Consider the following 19746-nt stretch of genomic DNA (forward strand, 5'->3'; position numbering starts at 1 on the left):
ACAAGTACATAATGACGAAATAGCTTGACAACTATTATCTGACATATTTGTGGTTCATCCTAACAACAATATTCCGCCGCGCAGAATGAACCAAAGGAAAACACATACGCAACAGACACGAGCATACACACAACTTTGCAGGAAATTAATAAACAAACATGCACACAAGCACGGGGGATTAAAGGTGATACCATGACAGGCACGCATATGGACAGCATGACAAACAGGCCAGCAGTTCTGGGAAGCAGTGATGAATGGATATTGGATGGAGATGCGGATCGAGGATGGAGAGTGAAATCCTTGCAAGCCTTCCCTCAGCCAGCTAGTGTCGATTCTTGATCTTCAAGCAGCGGGGGATTGGTGGAAACCATGCATCATCATCCTCTTCTGCTGTGATTGTTTCTTTCGCTGGGACTTGTTGTGGTCGCTTCTTGTGTGTAAGAACAGGTTGCGCTTTATGTGCTGCAATGTCTTTTCTCACTTGATGAGGGACATGGTTACCAGTGCACTCAATCTCCTTCAACCTCAGAAGTTTGTCAATGCCAGAGAGAGACTTCATCTCGTCGAAGGACCAAACAATCCTTTCGATCTTAGGAGCAGACCCATCGGTGAAGCTGATGCTGCTGATGGCACGGCACTCAACAGTAAGAAGGTCAAGTGCTGGGAACTCATCTTTGTTGAAGGCTAGCTTGCTTTCGGCGTAAGACAAGTCTGAGAGCTCTAGGCAGCGTAGGTTTTTTTTTCTTAGCAAGGATCCGTATATCTTCCTGCTTCAGTTGAGTATCACGAAGAGTCACCTTGGAAATTTGATTGGCATTGTGAAATGATGAAAGAAGGAATTTTCCACCCTTCAATTCAATCTCTTTCAATTTTTTAAGGCCACCAACCCCATCGAGCTGGGACTTTTCGTTGGTCAAGGACAAGGCAATCTTCTTGAGCTCAGGAGCCGCTCCACTTTCAAACATGATGTCGATCATTCTGGAATCCTCAACACGAACATACTTGAGATGTTTGAACTTTCCCTTCTTGAAGATGAACTTTCCCTCAGGGTTCTGCTCTGAGTGTTTTGCTCGGGCACTCTGCTCTTCAGGTTTTGCTCAGAGGCTGTACTTTGAGTGTTTCCCTTAGCAGCTTTGCTCTCATTGTTTTTATCGGGAGCTCTACTCTCAGTGTTTTGCTCGGTTGTAGTCTCAGGCCTTCTTTGGATCGAAGGATTTTCACAGGATTTTTGCTGGATTGTAAACCTCAGGATTGTATCCTACGGATTGCATTTGGATCACAGGATTACGTTCTCAAAATTCCTTAGGATTGGTTTCCCAAGGCGCTGAACCCAGACGAATTTACGCCTGAGGTCCGACCTCTTGAAAAGATTCCTGGCGCGAAAAGAGAGTGTTCGCGCCAAAACAACCGCGCTGCTTCGTGTGAAAACACCACGCGTTGCTGTCAAAAAATGAAAAAAAAAACCTCGGATCGCTCTGGAAGGAAATAAAAAAAGGCACCGAAAGCGGTGGCGAGGTCGCGACTGGCGGAAGCGGCGACAAGGTCAGATCCCCCGACGGAAGCGGCGACGACCCAGCGACCGTACGCCGACCACCTCGCTCTCAGACCCTCCTTCCTCATCGAGTTCGACGAGATCAGCGCCGGCCCCATCCAGGTTAGCCCGCATCACATAGTCCGTCCATCTCCTTCCCTTGCAATTATTTCTAGATCGAGGGAGGGGGTGCCCGATATGGCGCGGGGGTGGCAGATCTTGCCGGAACTAGCCATCGGGTGTGGCGTTGGCAGTCACCTGGCCGGCGAGGGCTGTTGATGGTAGGGGCGAAGCGGATGTCGCTGGCGTCCTCCCGCTGCCAGAGGACCGCGTCCCACGACTGTGGTGCCCGAGTGAATTTCTTGACCGGCTTGAGTGGGTCGCCGTGGGTGTGTGCTTCCCATGCCTGAGTGTGTGCGTGCCTGATGTGATGTCTTATGTGCAAAGAGAGAATTGAGACATTGAGAGATGGATCTGGCGTGTCGGATGTCCGTGAAGAGAGAAACTGTGAGGAATTGAGAGATGGAAGTGCTGTATTTTTATGCCTTGGTGTGTACTGCTCATACATGCTTGTGCGTATTACTATGGGTTTCTGAGTACAATCTTGTAAAATAAGTTTTTTTGCAATGCAGATGGTCCATCAGCTTAACTCATTTGAGCTGCCAGGCAGCCGTGTGCAATCACAAGGATTTCTTGACATGGATGTTGATCGTGCCCGCGGCCGTGTGCAGTCACAAGGACTTGGTGCTATTGATGCCGATCGTGCTCGCAGTCGTGGACAATCACAAGGACTTGGTGATATTGATGACGATCACGGGGCTGTTGAGTATCCTCGTGATATAGGTATTACTCCTAGTGACAATTACTTGCATAATATACAAGAATGTGCGGTCTACTGTAGTTAAATTCGAGTCATTAATTTTAGGTATGACGAAGAGGGCTAAGTGGACTCATCAAATGAAGTTGTTTCTTATTGACTTGCTGAAAGAGCATGATGTTCCTGGTTTTCGAACACAAAATGCATGGAGCAAAGAGGCCTGGACAAACATTGTTAATCGACTAAATCAAGCATTTTGTGTATCATTTAGTGTTGTTCAAGTCAAACAAAAGGAGCAAGATATAAAGAAGGAATATCGAAGTGTGAAAGAATTGTTGGCAGAAAGTGGGTTTGGATGGGACAAGGATAGAATGATGGTAGAAGCACCAGCAAGTGTTTGGGCTAGTTTTGTTGCTCGCAAGAATAGTAAGGAGGCCCTCCAATGGCGAGACAAGTCTTTTCCATACTTTAATGATTTGGCTTCTCTCTACGATGGTTAGTTTAACATTACATGATGCTTTTTTATATTTGATATCAAGTTTTAGGTCATATTTTCCTGAGCTAAGTATATGTTTTTTGTTGGACGTATAGGTCATTACGCCGAAGGAAGATCTCGTCATGGTATGGATTATTATGCTAACAAGGCAAAAAATGCATCTGCTCCATCATCGCACCCAACACATTCGAATGATACATATGAATCATCTTCACCTCCAACAGTAGCTCTAGATGAGCCAGGTTTGCAATTTCCTTTGGAAGAAGAGGTTGAGGGAGCAAATCTTGATTCTGTCCAGCATACATCAACACCGAATGAACAAATGTATACCCAATCAATACCCCCAAAAGCACCCACCGTGAAGCCTGAGAGTAGACGTAGAAAAAGACAGAAGCAAAATCCTACAAGCTCTGCAGATGGATTCCATGAAAGATACCTTAGGCTCAAGATGGAAGAAATAAATCGATTTGCAGCCATTGAGGAGAAGAAACTAGAGGATCCATTTAGCATTCACAAGTGCATCACAACGATTGAAGGATTAGATGGTCTACAATTGAGCGATATGTTGTTGGCATCAGACATCTTCAAAACTAGGGAAAACAGGGAGATTTTCCTGTCTTTCTCTAGTGATGAACGACGGTTGGCTTGGATTAAAAGGGAGATTGCTCGTACCAACGAAAACTAAGGAAAACATGGAGGTTTTTCCTACCCTTCTCTAGCAATGAACTTAGTGAAGCAGTACTCTTTTGTTTACTAGACCTCTATATTTTGGTAGATTGAGATGATAAACTAGTCATGTAGTAGCATGCTTTTGTTTACTAGACCTCTGTATTTTGGTACAATGAGAGGCCTAGTATATGAGTTCTTTGTTTCAGACTCCCACCATGTTTCTGAAAAAAGGACATGAGAATATTAACTTAATGAAGTAGAATATCAATATCAGAAGCACATGAATGGTAATACAACTTGCATATCATATCTTCACGATACATATACATGTCAAGCTCTGCGTGATACATACTGGTTCCACATTCCTTGTGCAATATGATCTCGCATTTGATTTCCTGCTTGTCTGGAATAATTAAATGCATGTATATCACCATGATAGTCGTGGTCTCCATTTGGCACATCAACAATCTAGTTCGGGTCAATCTCCATGGGAGCATCTTTGGGCCACTCCATATCTCCTTTGTGTAGGCGTATGAAATTGTGCAAAACACAACAAGCCACGGATATGTCAATTTGTTTATCAACTGAATAATGTGCAGCAACTTTCAGGATAGGAAATCTCATTTTTAGTATGCCGATAATTCTCTCTATATGATTCCGAAGTTGAGCATGACGAAGGTTGAACAATTCCTTGTAATTTTGTGGCCTTTGACGTACTTCTCCTTGTTCTTTTAGATGATACCTAGTACCACGGTATGGAGCAAGAAATTGGGGTGTGTTTGCATAACCAGCATCAACAAGGTAAAATTTACCATGAGGTACATGAAAACCATGATTTAGTGCATCTTGTAGAACTCTTGCATCAGAAGCTGATCCTTCCCACCCAGCATGTACATGCACAAATTTTAAGTCGAAGTCACAAGCAACCATGACATTTTGTGAGAGCGTTTGCTTCCTGTTCCGGTATGGTTCTTGTTGGCCTGGTGATAGGAACATAGGAATATGGGTTCCATCTATAGCACCAATGCAATTCTGCACAAACAAAATATGATATCTCTATGTTATTACCTTGCGCTGAATTAACTAAAATATTTGATCTAAATTGTACATACTCATACCTGAAAGAAATGATAAAATTGTGGTTTGCTCAAGATTGGATGTGGGTTGAGGGAAGGTGGACGTATATAGACATTTGTGAGCCGTGTGATCGCATCAAGCACTAATCCAAATCGCCGGCTTATTGTTTCTGCACTATGCTGAAACCAATCCTGTAGGGTTTCATTTGTTGCATTTTTGGATACTGCATACAAAAATATTGCCACTTGCTCTTCTACTGCTAGTACTTTTGAATCAGCAAGGAGTTTTTTCTCACGCAGCTTGTCAACAAGTGCTTGAAAAATGTCCACTTCCATGCGGAAAGTCCTTTTGCATAAGCTTTCATGCCCCGTTAAAATCTCCTGAACACGCCAAGCCCCCGAAAGTTTTGATGTATTGTGACGTCCGGGTAATCAAGCTACAGTAACCCTCTGGTAATGGTGCCACGTCACCTCGATTATTGTTGATAATCTCGTGTTAGCTCGGAACCAAACCAAATTCAAATTTGAATTAAAGTCAAAACAATTAAAGTTTTCAAAAGTCAAAACTAAATTGTTCCTAATGTGTCAAATAATCCATAATAAATGTTGGTGAAGAAATCATCATTTAATAAAATATTTAAACGCACCAAATAAACTAAAACAGTAGCAAACACAATTATTTAAATGCTTTTAAAATGATAAACGATTACAAACTAATATATTTAGGTGCCAACTTAATTGTGGCAGTGGTATAATTTCTATTACCAATTTAGGGATTATTTCTGTACTTTACAAAACTAAAATACAATGAGGAACAAAATAAAACAAAAAAAGAAATGAAATACATAAAAGGATAGAAAACTAAAATACAAAAAAGGCCCCCTGGCCAACTGGGCCAACGGCCCAGCCGGCCAGCTCACTGGCCCAACCGGCCCCAGCACCACTTAACCCCCCAACCCGACCGAAACCCTAACCCGACCGCACTACCCCACTCCTCCCCCCCCCCACATCGCCCACTCCCCCCTCGATCTGGATCGAGATCGAGGGCTCGACCCCGACGCCGCTCGGTGCTTCCCCGCCGTCGCCGCTCATCCCCTTGCCGCCCTCGTCGCCGGCGGCCCGGTCGTTGCCCCGTCCTCAGCTCCTCCTGACTGGTGCCCAGTGCTCGGGGCCCCCACCCCGTCGCCGCTCGACGCCGCCACCACCGGATCGCCCGCTACCTCGCCGGCGTCGCCTCCCCGCCAGACTGCGTAGTCCCCGTCTTCTTCCTCGACCCCCACTGCCCGGACCCTACATCCCCTCGTGAGATTCCTCTCCTCCGGTCCCCTTGCTCGCCGTGCCCCGCCTGTGGCCTGCACCCGCTTGCTCCCGTCGTGCTCCCCTGCTGTCGCCCACGCTGCCGTGTGGCCCGCTCGCCTCCCCCCCCCCCCGCGCGCCCGTGCGCGCCACGTAGCCAAGGCTGCTACTGCCGCACCGCAACGGCGCCCTCATTACGCCCGTGCCCAGCTTCTGTCCCATGACCGCGCGCCCGCCGGAGCTCTGCCGCTCGGGCCGCCCCTGCAACCGCCTCCCTCCGTGCTCTCCAACGTCACTGCCACTGCACGTCGTCGCCCCCGTCGATTCCGGTAGCCCCCGCACGAGCCGTGGTTAACAGTCGACGCGCGACGTCGAGCACGTGCAGTGGGAACCGTCCCCGGGCCAAATAGTGGCCGGAGTCCTTTGAATGGCCGCCGCCGGCGCATTCTGCCATCACCGCCATTAGCCACTTACGTGGCCTCATTAGCGATGAGCTAACCACCTCCTGACACCCTGACACCGGCCCCCACCTCGCTAATTAATGTTTTTTTTGGATAAATAAAATCTGTAAAAAAATGGTGACTCACTGACAGGGGCCCCGTCAAATAATTATCCCATTAAAAACGATCTGTTAAAATATCAGCCAATGACAGGTGGACCCCTTGTCCAGATTGACCAAGTCAAACTGCTGACTGGACTAGCCTAGTCATTGACAGGGGGTCCCACTAGACCCCTTTGACTAGTCAAGCTGACCAATCAACTGCTGACTGGACCTAGTGACTGGGTAGTTGACTTAGTCAACTGTCCCCACCTGTCAGCCTTAGGTGCACACTTCTGGGTACACTTTCTGTGTACCCATAGCATTTAAATACTAATTTAGTTTCGAATTAAATTAAACCCAGAAATTAGAAAATCATTTAAAACTTTGAAAATTAATATAAAATAATCCGTAATCAGATCAGATGAAAATACTTTGTACATGAAAGTTGCTCAGAACAACGAGATGAATCCGGATACGCAGCCCGTTCGTCCGCCACGCATCCCTAGCATAGCGAACACGCAACTTTCCCCCTCAGGTTCATCTGCCCGAAAATGCGAAACACCGGGAATACTTTCCCGGATGTTTCCCCCCTTCACCGGTACCACCTCTTACCGCGTTAGGGCACCCATAGCATCACGCTTTTTTCATGTCATGCATCGTCATGCATTTGTTTGCATTATATTTATTGTTTCTCCCCCCTCTTCTCTCGCTAGACACCGAGACCGACGCTGATGCCACCGAGTACGACTACGTCACCGACGACCCCTCCTTGTCTGAGCAACCAGGCAAGCCCCCCCCCCCTTGATCACCAGATATCGCCTATTCTCCTCTATACTGCTTGCATTAGAGTAGTGTAGCATGTTACTGCTTTTCGTTAATCCTATTCTGATGCATAGCCTGTCATTGTTGCTACCGTCATTGATACCTTACCCGCAATCCTAAATGCTTAGTATAGGATGCTAGTGTTCCATCAGCGGCCCTACACTTTTGTCCGTCTGCCATGCTATACTACCGGGCTGTGATCACTTCGGGAGGTGATCACGGGCATATACTATATACTTTACACTGTTACATTACCTGTGATACTGTTCGGAGTTGGGGGCTGAAAGGACAGGTGGCTCCATCCCGGTAGAGGTGGGCCTGGGTTCCCGACGGTCCCCGACGGTTACTTTGTGGCGGAGCGGCAGGGTAGGTTGAGACCACCTAGGAGACAGGTGGGCCTGGCCCTGTTCGGCGTTCGCAGATACTTAACACGCTTAACGAGATCTTGGTATTTGATCTGAGTCTGGCTACGAGCCTATACGCACTAACCATCTACGTGGGAGTAGTTATGGGTATCCCGACGTCGTGGTATCAGCCGAAGCACTTCAGACGTCAGCGACGGAGCGGCGCGCGCCGAATTGGAACGTAAGCCTGCTCTTGTATTAAGGGGGCTAGTTCTGCTTTCGGCCGCGTACGCAACGTGCAGGTGTGCTATGGGCGATGGGCCCAGACCCCTGTGCGCTTAGGTTTAGACCGATGTGCTGGCCTCTCTGTTTTGCCTAGGTGGGGCTGCGACGTGTTGATCTTCCGCGGCCGGGCATGACCCAGGAAAGTGTGTCCGGCCAAATGGGATCGAGCGTGTTGGGTTATGTGGTGCACCCCTGCAGGAAAGTTAATCTATTCGAATAGCCGTGATCTTCGGTAACAGGACGACTTGGAGTTGTACCTTGACCTTATGACAACTAGAACCGGATACTTAATAAAACACACCCTTCCAAGTTCCACAGACAACCCGGTGATCGCTTTTCCGCAGGGCGACGAGGAGAGGATCGCCGGGTAGGATTATGCTACTCGAGATGCTACCTGGAGATGCTACTTGGAGATGCTACTTGAAGATGCTACATGGAGGACGTCAATCTACTCTCTTCTACATGCTGCACGACGGTGGCTGCGAGAAGCGTAGTCTTCGACAGGACTAGTTATCCCCCTCTTATTCTGGCATTCTGCAGTTCAGTCCACTGATATGGCCTCCTTACACATATACCCATGCATATGTAGTTTAGTTCCTTGCTTGCGAGTACTTTGGATGAGTACTCACGGTTGCTTTCTCCCCCCCTTTTCCCCCCTTTCCTTTCTTTCTGGTTGTCGCAACCAGATGCTGGAGTCCAGGAGCCAGACGCCACCGTCGACGACGACCCTTACTACACCGGAGGTGCCTACTACTACGTGCAGCCTGCTGACGACGTCCAGGAGTAGTTAGGAGGATCCCAGGCAGGAGGCCTGCGCCTCTTTCGATCGGTATCCCAGTTTGTGCTAGCCTTCTTAAGGCAAACTTGTTTAACTTATGTCTGTACTCAGATATTGTTGCTTCCGTTGACTCGTCTATGATCGAGCACTTGTATTCGAGCCCTCGAGGCCCCTGGCTTGTATTATGATGCTTGTATGACTTATTTTTATTTGTAGAGTTGTGTTGTGATATCTTCCCGTGAGTCCCTGATCTTGATCGTACACATTTGCGTGCATGATTAGTGTACGATTAAATCGGGGGCGTCACATGTATGCATTGGTTTCTTACTAGAAGAAGATTGTGATACATCTTCTAAAGTAGGAAGTACAAAATGAATAAATTCATAGTCACTTTCTGATCTACGACGGTAGCTTGGATTCATGGTGTGCAGCAACAAATGAGCCAAATATGCTGAAAAGGAGTTGAATGAAACAGTAAAAAAATATGTGATTGTGATATATTGAATAGCATGGAAGTATGATTTTGCTATAGGAGATAAGCACTAACCTTGTTGGTTTCTTCAGCAAGGGGAAGATGAAAGCATAGAGCACAGGCAGCAAGGGGAAGATGAAAGAATAGAGCACAGGCAGCAAATGCTGTGGGCAGGGAAAAGAGCTATCCATTGTAGAGAGTAGCATCAGGTTATATAGGCACTTGCTGCTAACGGCTACTTCAGGCAGTTGACTGCACTAGCCGTTGGAAGTTTGAAAAATATCAGACTTACAAATAGAAATAATAATACTTTATTGTATAGGATTCCTGTACGTCTCCTATGATGCAGCCAAAGGCACTTTGTTACCAGTTCCTTTGGATTTGCAATCCATAGGATTGGCTATGTCATGGCAGTCAAATCCTCCATTTTTCCTATTCCTTTGTTTTGCAAATCCTGTGATCCAAAGAAGCCGTCAGTGTTTTGCTTAGGAGTTGTACTCTGACTGTCTTGCTCGGGAGCTTTGCGCTCGTTGCTTTGCTCAGGGTCTCTACTCTGAGTGATTCCCTCCGCAACTCTGTTCTCAGTGTTCTGATCAAGAGATTTACTCCCCGTGTTTTGCTCGGCTCTAGTGTCAGTGTTTTGCTTAGGAGCTGTATTCTGACTGTCTTGCTCAGGAGTGTTGTGCTCGTTGCTTTGCTCAGGGTCACTAATCCGAGTGATTTCCTCAGTAGTTCTGCCCTGTGTGTTGTGCTCAGGAGCTCTACTCTCGATATTTTGTTCAGGGGCTCTACTCTGAGTGTTTGGCTCAGTAGCTGTGCTCTCTGTGTTGTGCTCAGGAGCTCTACTCTCGCTGTTTTGTTCAGGGGCTCTACTCTGGGTGTTTGGCTCAGTAGATCCGCCCTCCGTGTTTTGCTCAGCAGATCCAATCTTGGTGCTTTGCTCAGGAGATGCTTCGTCTTGAGCAAATGAAAGTAGGAATCGGTTGCCTTCTAAATCAAGCTCCTTCAATTTTGGAAGGTTGTCGATCCCACTCAGAAACCTTATGTTGGTGAAGGACAAGACGACCTTCTCCAGCTCAGCAGTTGCACCATCTTGAAACTCGACGTCTTGAAACTCGATGTCTGTCTCAGTCATGTTGCCCTCCACAATAAAGTACTTTAGCTGTTGGAATTCTTCCTTCTTGAAGGTGAGCTTGCTCTCATTGTATGCTTTGGATCGGAGTCTGACACAGTGTAATTTCGGAAGGACAGCAAGGACCATCAGATCATCCTGTTTCAACACAGTACCAGCCAGAGTTACCTTGGCAAGCTCATCGCTACCTTTGGCCAGCGGTTCAAGAAGCTGCACCTTTTCTGTGACTCCGTTGATGCTTGGGAGTTTGTCTTAACCAACGGTGCACATCTATTGCATGCCCCTCTTTGCTGGATAGAATGCTCTTAGTTCTGGTGTTGCATGATATGGTGACTGAAAGAGATCGAAGGCAATCTTTTAGGTCACTGATCGCTTGAAGCAACCTCGTGAGGTGAATGACCCTGTCTTCAATAACCACACCGAGCTTCCTTAATTGCCATAGATTTTTTATCTCTTTCAACTCACGGCCATCCCCTGAAGCCTTGACACTTGATAGTACCTCCAAATTTTCCATTTTTTCAATTTTGGAAGGAATCTGGACAGGAAAGTGTGGCGACTTATCATTGAGTCCTGGATTTGGATCAACGCGGTTAGCCAAGAAGCGCCTCAGCTTCAGGAGCAGGACATCCCTTGTTGCACGCTCAGGTACCATAGTTTGCCGGATATCCAATACCTCTAGCTCATGGAGGTTGTTTATTTCACTGGGAAGATATCTAACATTTGTTCTTCTTAGGCTCAGATACTTGAGAAGTAATATCTTGTTGCAAATGTCCCTGAGGTAGTGATTTTTCTCAAAGCATTTAGTGCCTTCCAGATCTAGCACCTTGAGCAGCGGCAATTGAGGTGAATATTTGGGGAGCTTGTGTACAAAGTTATCGATGCCATCAGAGGCACGGAGTCGGAGACCACTAAAGATGGAGAAATGCCGAGCCCAAAGATCTGACAGGCGTGCATCCAAAATGTGCTCCTTACTTGCAACCTTGGTGATAAAGCCATGGACTTGATCACCTAAAATGCAGCTCTTGACCTTTCCTGCAGCACCAATTTCATGAGGAAAAAGAAGCCCCCGTTCAATCAGAGTGTCAAAACATTGCTCGGCATGATGCACTGCGGTGGCCCAGTCTTGCTTAGTTATCAACCCCTCCGTAACCCATCGTCCTATTAAGGTAGACCTTTTGATGTTTTGGCCTTGAGGGAAGATGGCTAGGTACAGCAAGCAAGTCTTGTGTTCTCTAGGCAGATCTTTGTAGGAGAACTTGATCATCTTCTTAGCTTTACTGCCAAATGTCTTGTGGGGAACCAGATCTTCATGTAACTTGCACAGTTCTTCATAGCTCCTATTGGGATTAGCATAAAGAGCGTACGTGAAGATCTTCATGCAGAACTCATGTGGATGACACTTGGCCAAGATTTCACGGAGAATGTTTGGGGTGTAGCCGTCATTTCCCTTATTCATCCGTGCCTTTGTAAGCTCAAGCACAGTATCATGGTAGAGTCCAACTAGGGAATAAGTTATTGGCTCTACTCCCGGTGGATGGCAAAATTCTGTGGCCTTTTGGCTGTTCTTTGTGGACACAATCACTGCTCTGCACCCTAACAGTTTCAAAGCATTTCTGGTCTCCTCCCACCGGGATCCGGCTGAAACATAGTCTTGGTCATCTTGGAGGATAATCAGGGTCTTCTTGTTTTCCAGATGCGGCTTAATCTTGTCCACTAGCACTTTGATACGAAGCTGACCCACAATCTTCCACAGGAACTGATACATCTTTCGCTTGGTTTCTTTGATGGCAGCTGCAACTTCAGTGGCCGTCTCAACCTCTTCCGATACTATTTTCTTCATCTTCTCCTTTGCTTCTTCGATGACAGCAGCAGCAATAGCACTGGTAATTTGCATCTCCTTCATTTTCTCCGTGGTTTCCTTGATAACAGCAGAAGCAATAGCACTAGTCACCTCCGTGGATAGCTCCTTGAGTCTCCTTGGTTTCTTTGACAAGGGCAGAAGCAATATCCCTGGCCAGCTCCCCTGATGTCTCCATTTTCAACTTGGTTTCCTTGATAACAGCAGAAGCAATAGCACTGATCACCTCCTCTGATACCTCCTTCGTTTTCTCCTTGGTTTCTTTGATAACAGAGGCAGCAGCAGCAGCAGCATTGGTCACCTCCCCTGCAATCTCCTTGGAGTTCTCCTTTTGTTTGATCACAGAAGCAGCAGCATCAGTGACTTGTTCCTTAGTAGAGGTGCCTTCTGGTAGCTGTTGCTTGGGAAGCAGCCCCAATATGATGTCTAGAGTAATCTTGTGGTTGTGGATGATTTCTTTGGTGTGATCCACGCTCATTGTAGTAGCGCTGCTGGTGGCTTCCTGGACCTGCTGGGACTGTGGGGGCTTGTTTGTCAGGAACAGGTTGTGCAGGATATCTTTGTACTGGGCATCATCGAGACAAATCTGGGGCTTGGACTCGCCTGTCTCCATATGAGCTTTCAGCCTGGAAGCAGTTTCCTCTATAGCCTGATTGGAGGATAGTGGCATACCCATGTCAGGCGCCTTCTGCCTGAGCCGCAGGGCATGGAGGAGTATGACTAAGCAAATATTTTCTTCAACCTTCTTTCTATCAACTCCTCCAATCTTCCCCGCTTCAACTTCTCCAACCATGTTCCTGATTTCTTCAATCTTTTCATCGACTTCTCTATAACCAATCATGTCCCATACTTCATCCAGGAGTTCATTTTTGTAACGGCAAACTTTCTCCCGAAGATCTCCCTCTGGCACGTTCAGCTCGCCTTGTTCCGTGCCTTGATGCTGCTTACATTCACGCAAGATGTAGCAGAGGATCTCACTGGGTAACAGCGGAAGATCCCATGGGAGGTGCAATGCCGAGAGATTGACGACCTTGCACATGAAGTTGGCGGTTGGCGAAGTCAAAGAGTCGCGTGCAATGGCACCAGCGTCCTGCATATCATCCGGCACAACAAGGGCAATTGATGTTATGGATTCACCCTCGTTGGTTTCCAGCCAGTTGGCTAGCTTCTCGGTGCAGTACTCTTCAAGAAGGCGAGGTTCTAGAGCTCTTTGACGGGTATAAGAACCGTCGGTCGCTTGATTCTGATCGTCGTCATCATCCTCCTCTTCCTCCTTGTCTTGTGTAGCGGCAGCTTGAGACGACGACGGCAAAGTTGGCGCTGCTTCCTTCCGCGGGATCTCCACACCGTACCGCAACCGCCGCTTGCCGACGTCACGCGCCCGCTCCTTCAGCTCGCGCAGCCGGATGGCCGCATTGTGCTGGGTGACCATCCTCTGCACCAACCAGGAAGCCCACCAGAGGTAGCGCCAGCGGCCGGCCCTGGCACGGTAGACTGCGGGGTCACCGCGCCGGAGGTAGAGGTCGATGCAGTTGCTGCAATCATGGGCCAGGTCACGGACCTGCTTCATCCACGTGCGCACCTGCTCGTCGTGCCCGCCGCTGCCAGCAGGAGGTGCGGTCCTGGCCAGGTGTTCCAGGAAGCTGTGCATGCTCTCCATCTCCTCCTTGATGAACTCCGAGTCGCTGCCGACGCGGCTCAGCAGCAGCGCCTCGTTCCGGAGGAGGCCCAGCAGCGAGCTCACGGCGCCAGACGCGAGCTCAGCCATCGCAGCCGCGGCCCTGCCGGCTGGTGTATGTCCAGCAAGCTAGCTAGGCTCAGATTAGCTACGTCAACCAAGAAAATGGAGGAGCTGGAGCCTAACCAAGAACATGCCAATGAATTATTGGTTATCATGCATGCACGGGTGTGTGGCAACAATAGCATCACATGGTCTATAGATCTGCTTTGTCCTGGTACCAATGCCTAGCTAGTTTGCCTTCTACTCTTTCATTTACTTGAGCTGGCAAGGATGGTATGATTCCATTGAGGAATGTATTCTTTGAGTGTTTCTTCAGTTCAGGACCATGCCCAGACCCTTTACTTCATGTATCATTCTCTTTTGCTTTGCATGTCTGCTGTAGCATCTAAGTTCAGGACCATATCCAGACCCTTTACTTCAGGGATAATCCTCTTTTGCTTTGCATGTCTGTTCTACCATCTAACGATCCAATCCACTTTGTCTGGCAAAAGGATCGGATAATCGTCGAACGGGATGACGTGACAAAAACATGCATGCAATGGGAAACATATGCCTAGCTAGTTTTATCTTCTACTCTTTCATTTGCTTGAGTGACAAGGATGGTACGATACCATTGAGGAATGTCCGTATTCTTTGAGTGTTTCTTCAGTTCAGAGCCATGTCCAGACCCTTTGCTTCATGTATAATCCTCTTTTGCTTTGCATGTCTGTTCTAGCATCTAGGGGAGATCTTGACTCTTTGAATGGTTCCCGAAATGACTTGGATTGCTGCCACTTTCGCTTCTGGTATCAACGGACAAAGCCGGTGATTATGAAGTTGTTATGGATGATGTGTCTGGGCAACATGAACTTGTGGGATGAACCCCTGCACACAGAGATTACACTAGAACTCTATAAATGACAAAGGAATATTTAGCACATTTACAAATCCACATGTAGTGCAGAACAAAGATTTATATAGCTCACAAGCTAGGCATCCCAACTTTAGACATAAATATTCTACCATACACCATCTTCAGTATTACTCATCATGAGGAAGCAGACACTAGGCATGGTTTGCTACATCAGACGTGAAAATGAACTACTCTGCAGTAGGTACTCGGCAAGGCATTCCTTTCAGTTAGCTGTCAGGTTATTTGCAGTTCAATATCCTTGAAGTTTGACAATTTTGTGAAACCAAATCAGAAAAACACAGTGGAGCTTCAGCTACTTTAGATCAGAAAACTAAACCATAAATTTTAATTACCAAGATTATTAGGAAGATTACTCATCATGGGTAAGATTAGGAAGAGTAACTCCTAAGACATTCTGCCAGCCTTCCATCATGCAAAGTATGGTCAATATAATTTCAAGTCAAGGTTCATCTCGACACTCAGTCAATTAAAACATACACCCACGATTATGTTTGTCAAAAATTAATTTTTGAGTAAATGGACTTATTGTGAGATTGCAGGAAGTAAACTTATTGCTCTTCCAACAAACTCCTGTATTATATGAGCTTTACAAATAGACCTATGCATTCTGCCAATTTCCTAAGAATTGCAAGGTTCCATGTGCAACCTGGTGACGAGTTCACGAGCTGGTTTGAGAGCGCGGCAAAGCGTACAGACGCAGACACGGCCAAAGGCGTGAGATCTCCCATAGTCCTCATGATGTGGCAGCTGTGGTGCCTTCGAACTGACTGCGTTTTTGACAACTCGCCTGATGCGCCATGCTGGCGGACGCCATCCTCACTGAAGTGCGGCTATGCCTGCTTGCTGCAGCAAGGCACTCAGCATGCCCTCAACATAGTGACCTCCTGAGCCTATGCCATAAGGTTTTAGGGTAGTGTACAGTGGCTTTTTTGCCTGTATTTTGTTTCTTGTTTTTGGTTTGGCTTTGGTTTCTGTCTGTTTCTCTCTCTTCTTTGTTTTTTGAGGTTGTAAGACATGCTCCATCGTGGCGTTTCGCCGTTTATTCTAATACAATGATGATTACTGGGGTGTCCGTTCGAGAAAAAAATAACTCAATGTCTATTCTCATATCATCATAAGAAGTGGAAACTACGCATATCTCGACCATTTACTAACTATTTTCACTAACTAGTACTAGTAGTGATCTAGACGCTCTTATATTTCTTTACGGAGGGAGTAATAAATATCCTGTATTAAAAAGCAAATTCATTTCTATAATCCAAATTAAAAGATCGAGAATAAGACCAGATGCAGCATATATGGCCCCCATAACAATGAAAGGTGGAAAACAGATTGCTGAAAATTTAGGTAACTAAAATACTCGATACATACATAGAACGTTATTGCAGCAATATTAAAAGAATTACTCTTGGGGGGAAACAGTGCCATCATTAACTGGCATTTCAGGGAAAATGGACTCGATGCAGTTTTGTAAGGAGAATGGAATACCTTTAACGGTAGCAGCTGGAATCTTGCTCTCGTGTTTCTAACAAACTTGAAGAGATCATTAGTGCAGTCCTTCAACAATTCTTCAGTGTCTTCAAGCAATGGAATACACTGAATTACTGTTACAAAGAAAATGAGAACTTCAATGACTACACATTTTCAAACAATATGAATATTAGACAGCACAGGTAGAAAATTGTAGAGTGAAGTGCACTGTAGGTCCTTGAACTATTCCAGGGATGTCACGTAGGTCCTCGAACTATGAAAATCGTCATCTAGGTCCTCAAAGTGCAGTAAGTGTGTCATTCAGGTCCAAAATCTCCCTGACAGGCTCTAACTGGCCAGCTGGCACATAAACAGTAACCGTAACAGTACGCGGCAAACAGTCCTGAATTCCTGGGCGTGATGTACAGTACACGACAAAGAATAAATATAAAAAGTATAAAAAAAACTGAGATCCTCTGTCATCGAAGAGATCCTGGCGCGTGAACAGTAAAAATATCGTTAATTCAAAAAAAGTTCGCGAACGATGAATTTGGAAAAATATTTGTGACTTTAATAAAATGTTCGCGAACAATGAATTTGGAAAAAAATATTTGTGACTTTAAAAAAATATTCGTGAGTTTAAAAAAAGTTCACGAACGATGAATTTGGAAAAAATATTCACGACTTTAAAAAAATCTTCGCAAACGATGAATTTGGGAAAAATATTCTCGAGTTTAAAAAAAGTTTGCGAACGATGAATTTGGAAAAAATATTCATGACTTTAAAAAAATGTTCGCGGACGATGAATTTGGAAAAAATATTCGTGACTTTAATAAAATGTTCGCGAACGATGAATTCGGAAAAAATATTTGCGACTTTAATAAAAAGTTCACTAACATTTTTTAAAGTCAGGAATTTTTGTGGTTCGCGAACATTTTTTTCCATACCCACGAACAATATTTGTGGTTCGCGAACATATTTTCAAATTTATTGTTTGTGAACTTTTTTAAAGTCGCGAATATTTTTCCCATATTCGCGAACATTTTTTTGAATTAATGAACATTTTTACTATTCACGCACCAGGGGTATCTTTGATGCCAAAGATTTTCAGATTTTTTTGTTCATATTTTTTTTTTTCGCACTGTTCACCATGCCAGCTGGCCATTTAGAGGGGGTTAGTGAGATTTTGGACCTGGATGACACACTTACTGTACTTCGAGGACCTAAATGACGATTTTCATAGTTCGAGGACCTATGTGACACCCCTGAAATAGTTTAAGGACCTACAATGCACTTCACTCAAAATTGTAACTCACAGCTCTATTCATCTTTATGGGACCTTTGTGCAAAATAAATACTCATTGTCAGGACTTTGCATGTCAACTTTAAAAAGGGTGTACCCATTGCTTAAAGTTCCCACACGAGGTGGGGTCTGGGGAAGGGATTTTCTAGACATCCTTCCTTTGCATAATAATTCTGCAAGGAGACTGGTTTGAACCCAGGACCTTGCTCTGATGACTCTTAACAAACTTGAGAGATCGTTAGTGCGGTTGAAATCCTTCCAACAATTCTTCAGTGTCTTTAAGCAGTGGAATACACTCAACTACTGTTATAAAGAAAATGAGAACTTCAATGCCTATACATTTTCAAACAATATGAATATTAGACAGTGCAGGACCAGCAGGCTACAGGCCCGCCTTCTTTGCATGCCAACTTTATTGAAGACAAATCTAACCCCTAGAAAAAAAGAGGAAATGTCACATGTGATGGTATGCAGCAACTTAAAGGACCATATCATTGAAACTCTCATTACCTTCTCCTGCAAAAACTTCAAAACCGAGAAATTTATTGTACCACATGATAGCTTCGTCTAGGTTCTTTTTTCCCATCATGTCAATATTAGCCTCAATAGCTTCGATAGCTGCCATCAAAAGAAGTATGAAGGTATGTTGATTTCACGTTCTGTGCATAGCCAGGGGAAATATTCTGACAAAAGAATCATGTTGGAGTCAACATAAATACAAATTACAAGGGCAAAAGATGTTGACCCTAGGAGCTCAAAAGAGCTCAGACTGGAATATTTGGACTCATATCTTTAAATCCTACTGAAACACTTCTAATTTCCTATTCAGTGTAGGCTTTGCAGATCAGGTAATAGTGTGACACTTTAAAATATTGTACCATGATTTAGAATCTACATTTTTACCTCAAAGCTAATGTGATATTACACTTGTCTCTCCTAGTCCTACTCCTATCCCTCTAATACAAGACCAAGCTCCTGAGCTGCTCATTCGTTGCAGTGGCAATCGAAATTGACTCACTGGTGAGCTTACTTTCTGATCCTTTCTTTAGTTGGGCTGCAGAGGCAGTGTACAACATTTCAGCCCTTCCACGAAATGCAGGAAAATGCAATGACACCAATACGAAATCAAACATTGATTAACTGGCGCATGTGGTGAACCATTATAACAAAAAAGAAACAAATTGAGTAGGATATAGATCCCTTTACTGAAGAGTGCACAAGTGAGTGAAGAAATGCTTGAAATGCTTACTGGACAGAGCTTCTGCCAGACTTGCCTCAAGTCCCATGAGCTGATCCTGTAGACCATTGATTTTTTTTCTCTGTCATCACAAAATTGCAAAAGTCAGCAAAACTAATCACCTTCAGCTTTAAATCATAAATTGTACCACAACCAAGCTAATTAATCGGCAGGTCCACAACTCTGCACTTCCGAGATTTGCATATTAACCGGCTCGCCGCCATCAACGAACTGAATAGCTTACAACTGGTACCGTACGCTTCAGACATCACTCCCATGTGTTTCGAAACTGAAAGTATTTGCACCTGCTCAGAACCAAAAGCGAAATTTGTGGTACCTGTCCTAAACAAACAGTTGAAATGGCTACATCTCATGAACAATGGGCTTGATAAAAGTTCGCTTCTACTTGATGATACATTCATGTAATTTGGGCAAAAGAGCGTGGTATGCAAAATCCTAATACTGTCAGCTCCATCACAACAAGCAGAAGAAAAAAATGAAGTTTTGATTTGCATCTGCCTACCACTCCACTACTAACAACACTGTTTCATGATCAGTGAAGTTTAATTCTCGGATGTGCACGCAAATACCATTAAATAATTAGGCAAAACAGAGCAATCTTATTCATGATGAATGCCCCAAATATCTGCGCCCTGTAGCCCTGAACACGTATCTTTACTGCCTACTGTACTGCTACTTTCTGATACCAGTCCTGAGGAGCGCGTTCATATATAGCGGTGAAGAAAATCCTATCAAATTGGCGATGCGAAACTAAAAGGTACAGTATCGGCCTTACCTGTAGCAGCAGGCCGACGCCTCCTCCCGCGGTCCCGCTCCCCGTCTTCGTCCTGCTCCTACCGCGGTGGCCGCCGGCGCCGGCTCACTGCTCACGCCGAAGCCAAGCTCGAACCGATTCTCCACCCCGCTGTGCTGTTGGATTTTGTGAGGAGAACGCGCCGCGGGAT

The 19746-nt window shown here is 45.5% G+C and overlaps 2 protein-coding genes and 1 pseudogene across 5 annotated transcripts; 1 reads left to right on the plus strand and 2 right to left on the minus strand.

Moving 5' to 3' along the window:
- Positions 1-1452: 1452 nt before the first annotated feature.
- On the plus strand, positions 1453-9397 carry LOC123187178 (uncharacterized protein At2g29880). Of its 3 annotated transcripts, none has more exons than XR_006493853.1 (6): positions 1453-1654; positions 2164-2374; positions 2457-2843; positions 2940-3542; positions 4249-4476; positions 9220-9397. XR_006493853.1 is itself a non-coding variant. In XM_044598968.1 (4 exons), the coding sequence occupies exons 2-4, from the start codon at positions 2164-2166 to the stop codon at positions 3527-3529; spliced, it is 1188 nt and encodes a 395-aa protein (XP_044454903.1). In that variant the 5' UTR covers positions 1454-1654; the 3' UTR covers positions 3530-3781. The 3 variants fall into 3 exon arrangements, 1 of the variants encoding a protein (XP_044454903.1); XR_006493854.1 differs by having other exon boundaries at positions 4249-4314; XM_044598968.1 differs by lacking the exons at positions 4249-4476; positions 9220-9397 and having other exon boundaries at positions 1454-1654; positions 2940-3781.
- LOC123187179 (putative nuclease HARBI1) lies at positions 3762-5041 on the minus strand. 2 transcript variants are annotated; one of them, XM_044598970.1, is made up of 3 exons: positions 4851-4999; positions 4632-4817; positions 3762-4545 (listed from the first exon to the last, which is right to left on the minus strand). In XM_044598970.1, the coding sequence occupies exons 1-3, from the start codon at positions 4923-4925 to the stop codon at positions 3982-3984; spliced, it is 825 nt and encodes a 274-aa protein (XP_044454905.1). In that variant the 5' UTR covers positions 4926-4999; the 3' UTR covers positions 3762-3981. The 2 variants fall into 2 exon arrangements, with proteins under 2 accessions (XP_044454905.1, XP_044454904.1); XM_044598969.1 differs by having other exon boundaries at positions 4632-5041.
- Positions 9398-9469: 72 nt separating the features above from the next.
- Positions 9470-18835, minus strand: LOC123191428 (disease resistance protein Pik-2-like; annotated as a pseudogene).
- Positions 18836-19746: the final 911 nt, after the last annotated feature.

This window comes from Triticum aestivum, chromosome 2A (assembly GCF_018294505.1).
Source record: "Triticum aestivum cultivar Chinese Spring chromosome 2A, IWGSC CS RefSeq v2.1, whole genome shotgun sequence".
NCBI classification, from domain to species: Eukaryota; Viridiplantae; Streptophyta; class Magnoliopsida; order Poales; family Poaceae; genus Triticum; species Triticum aestivum.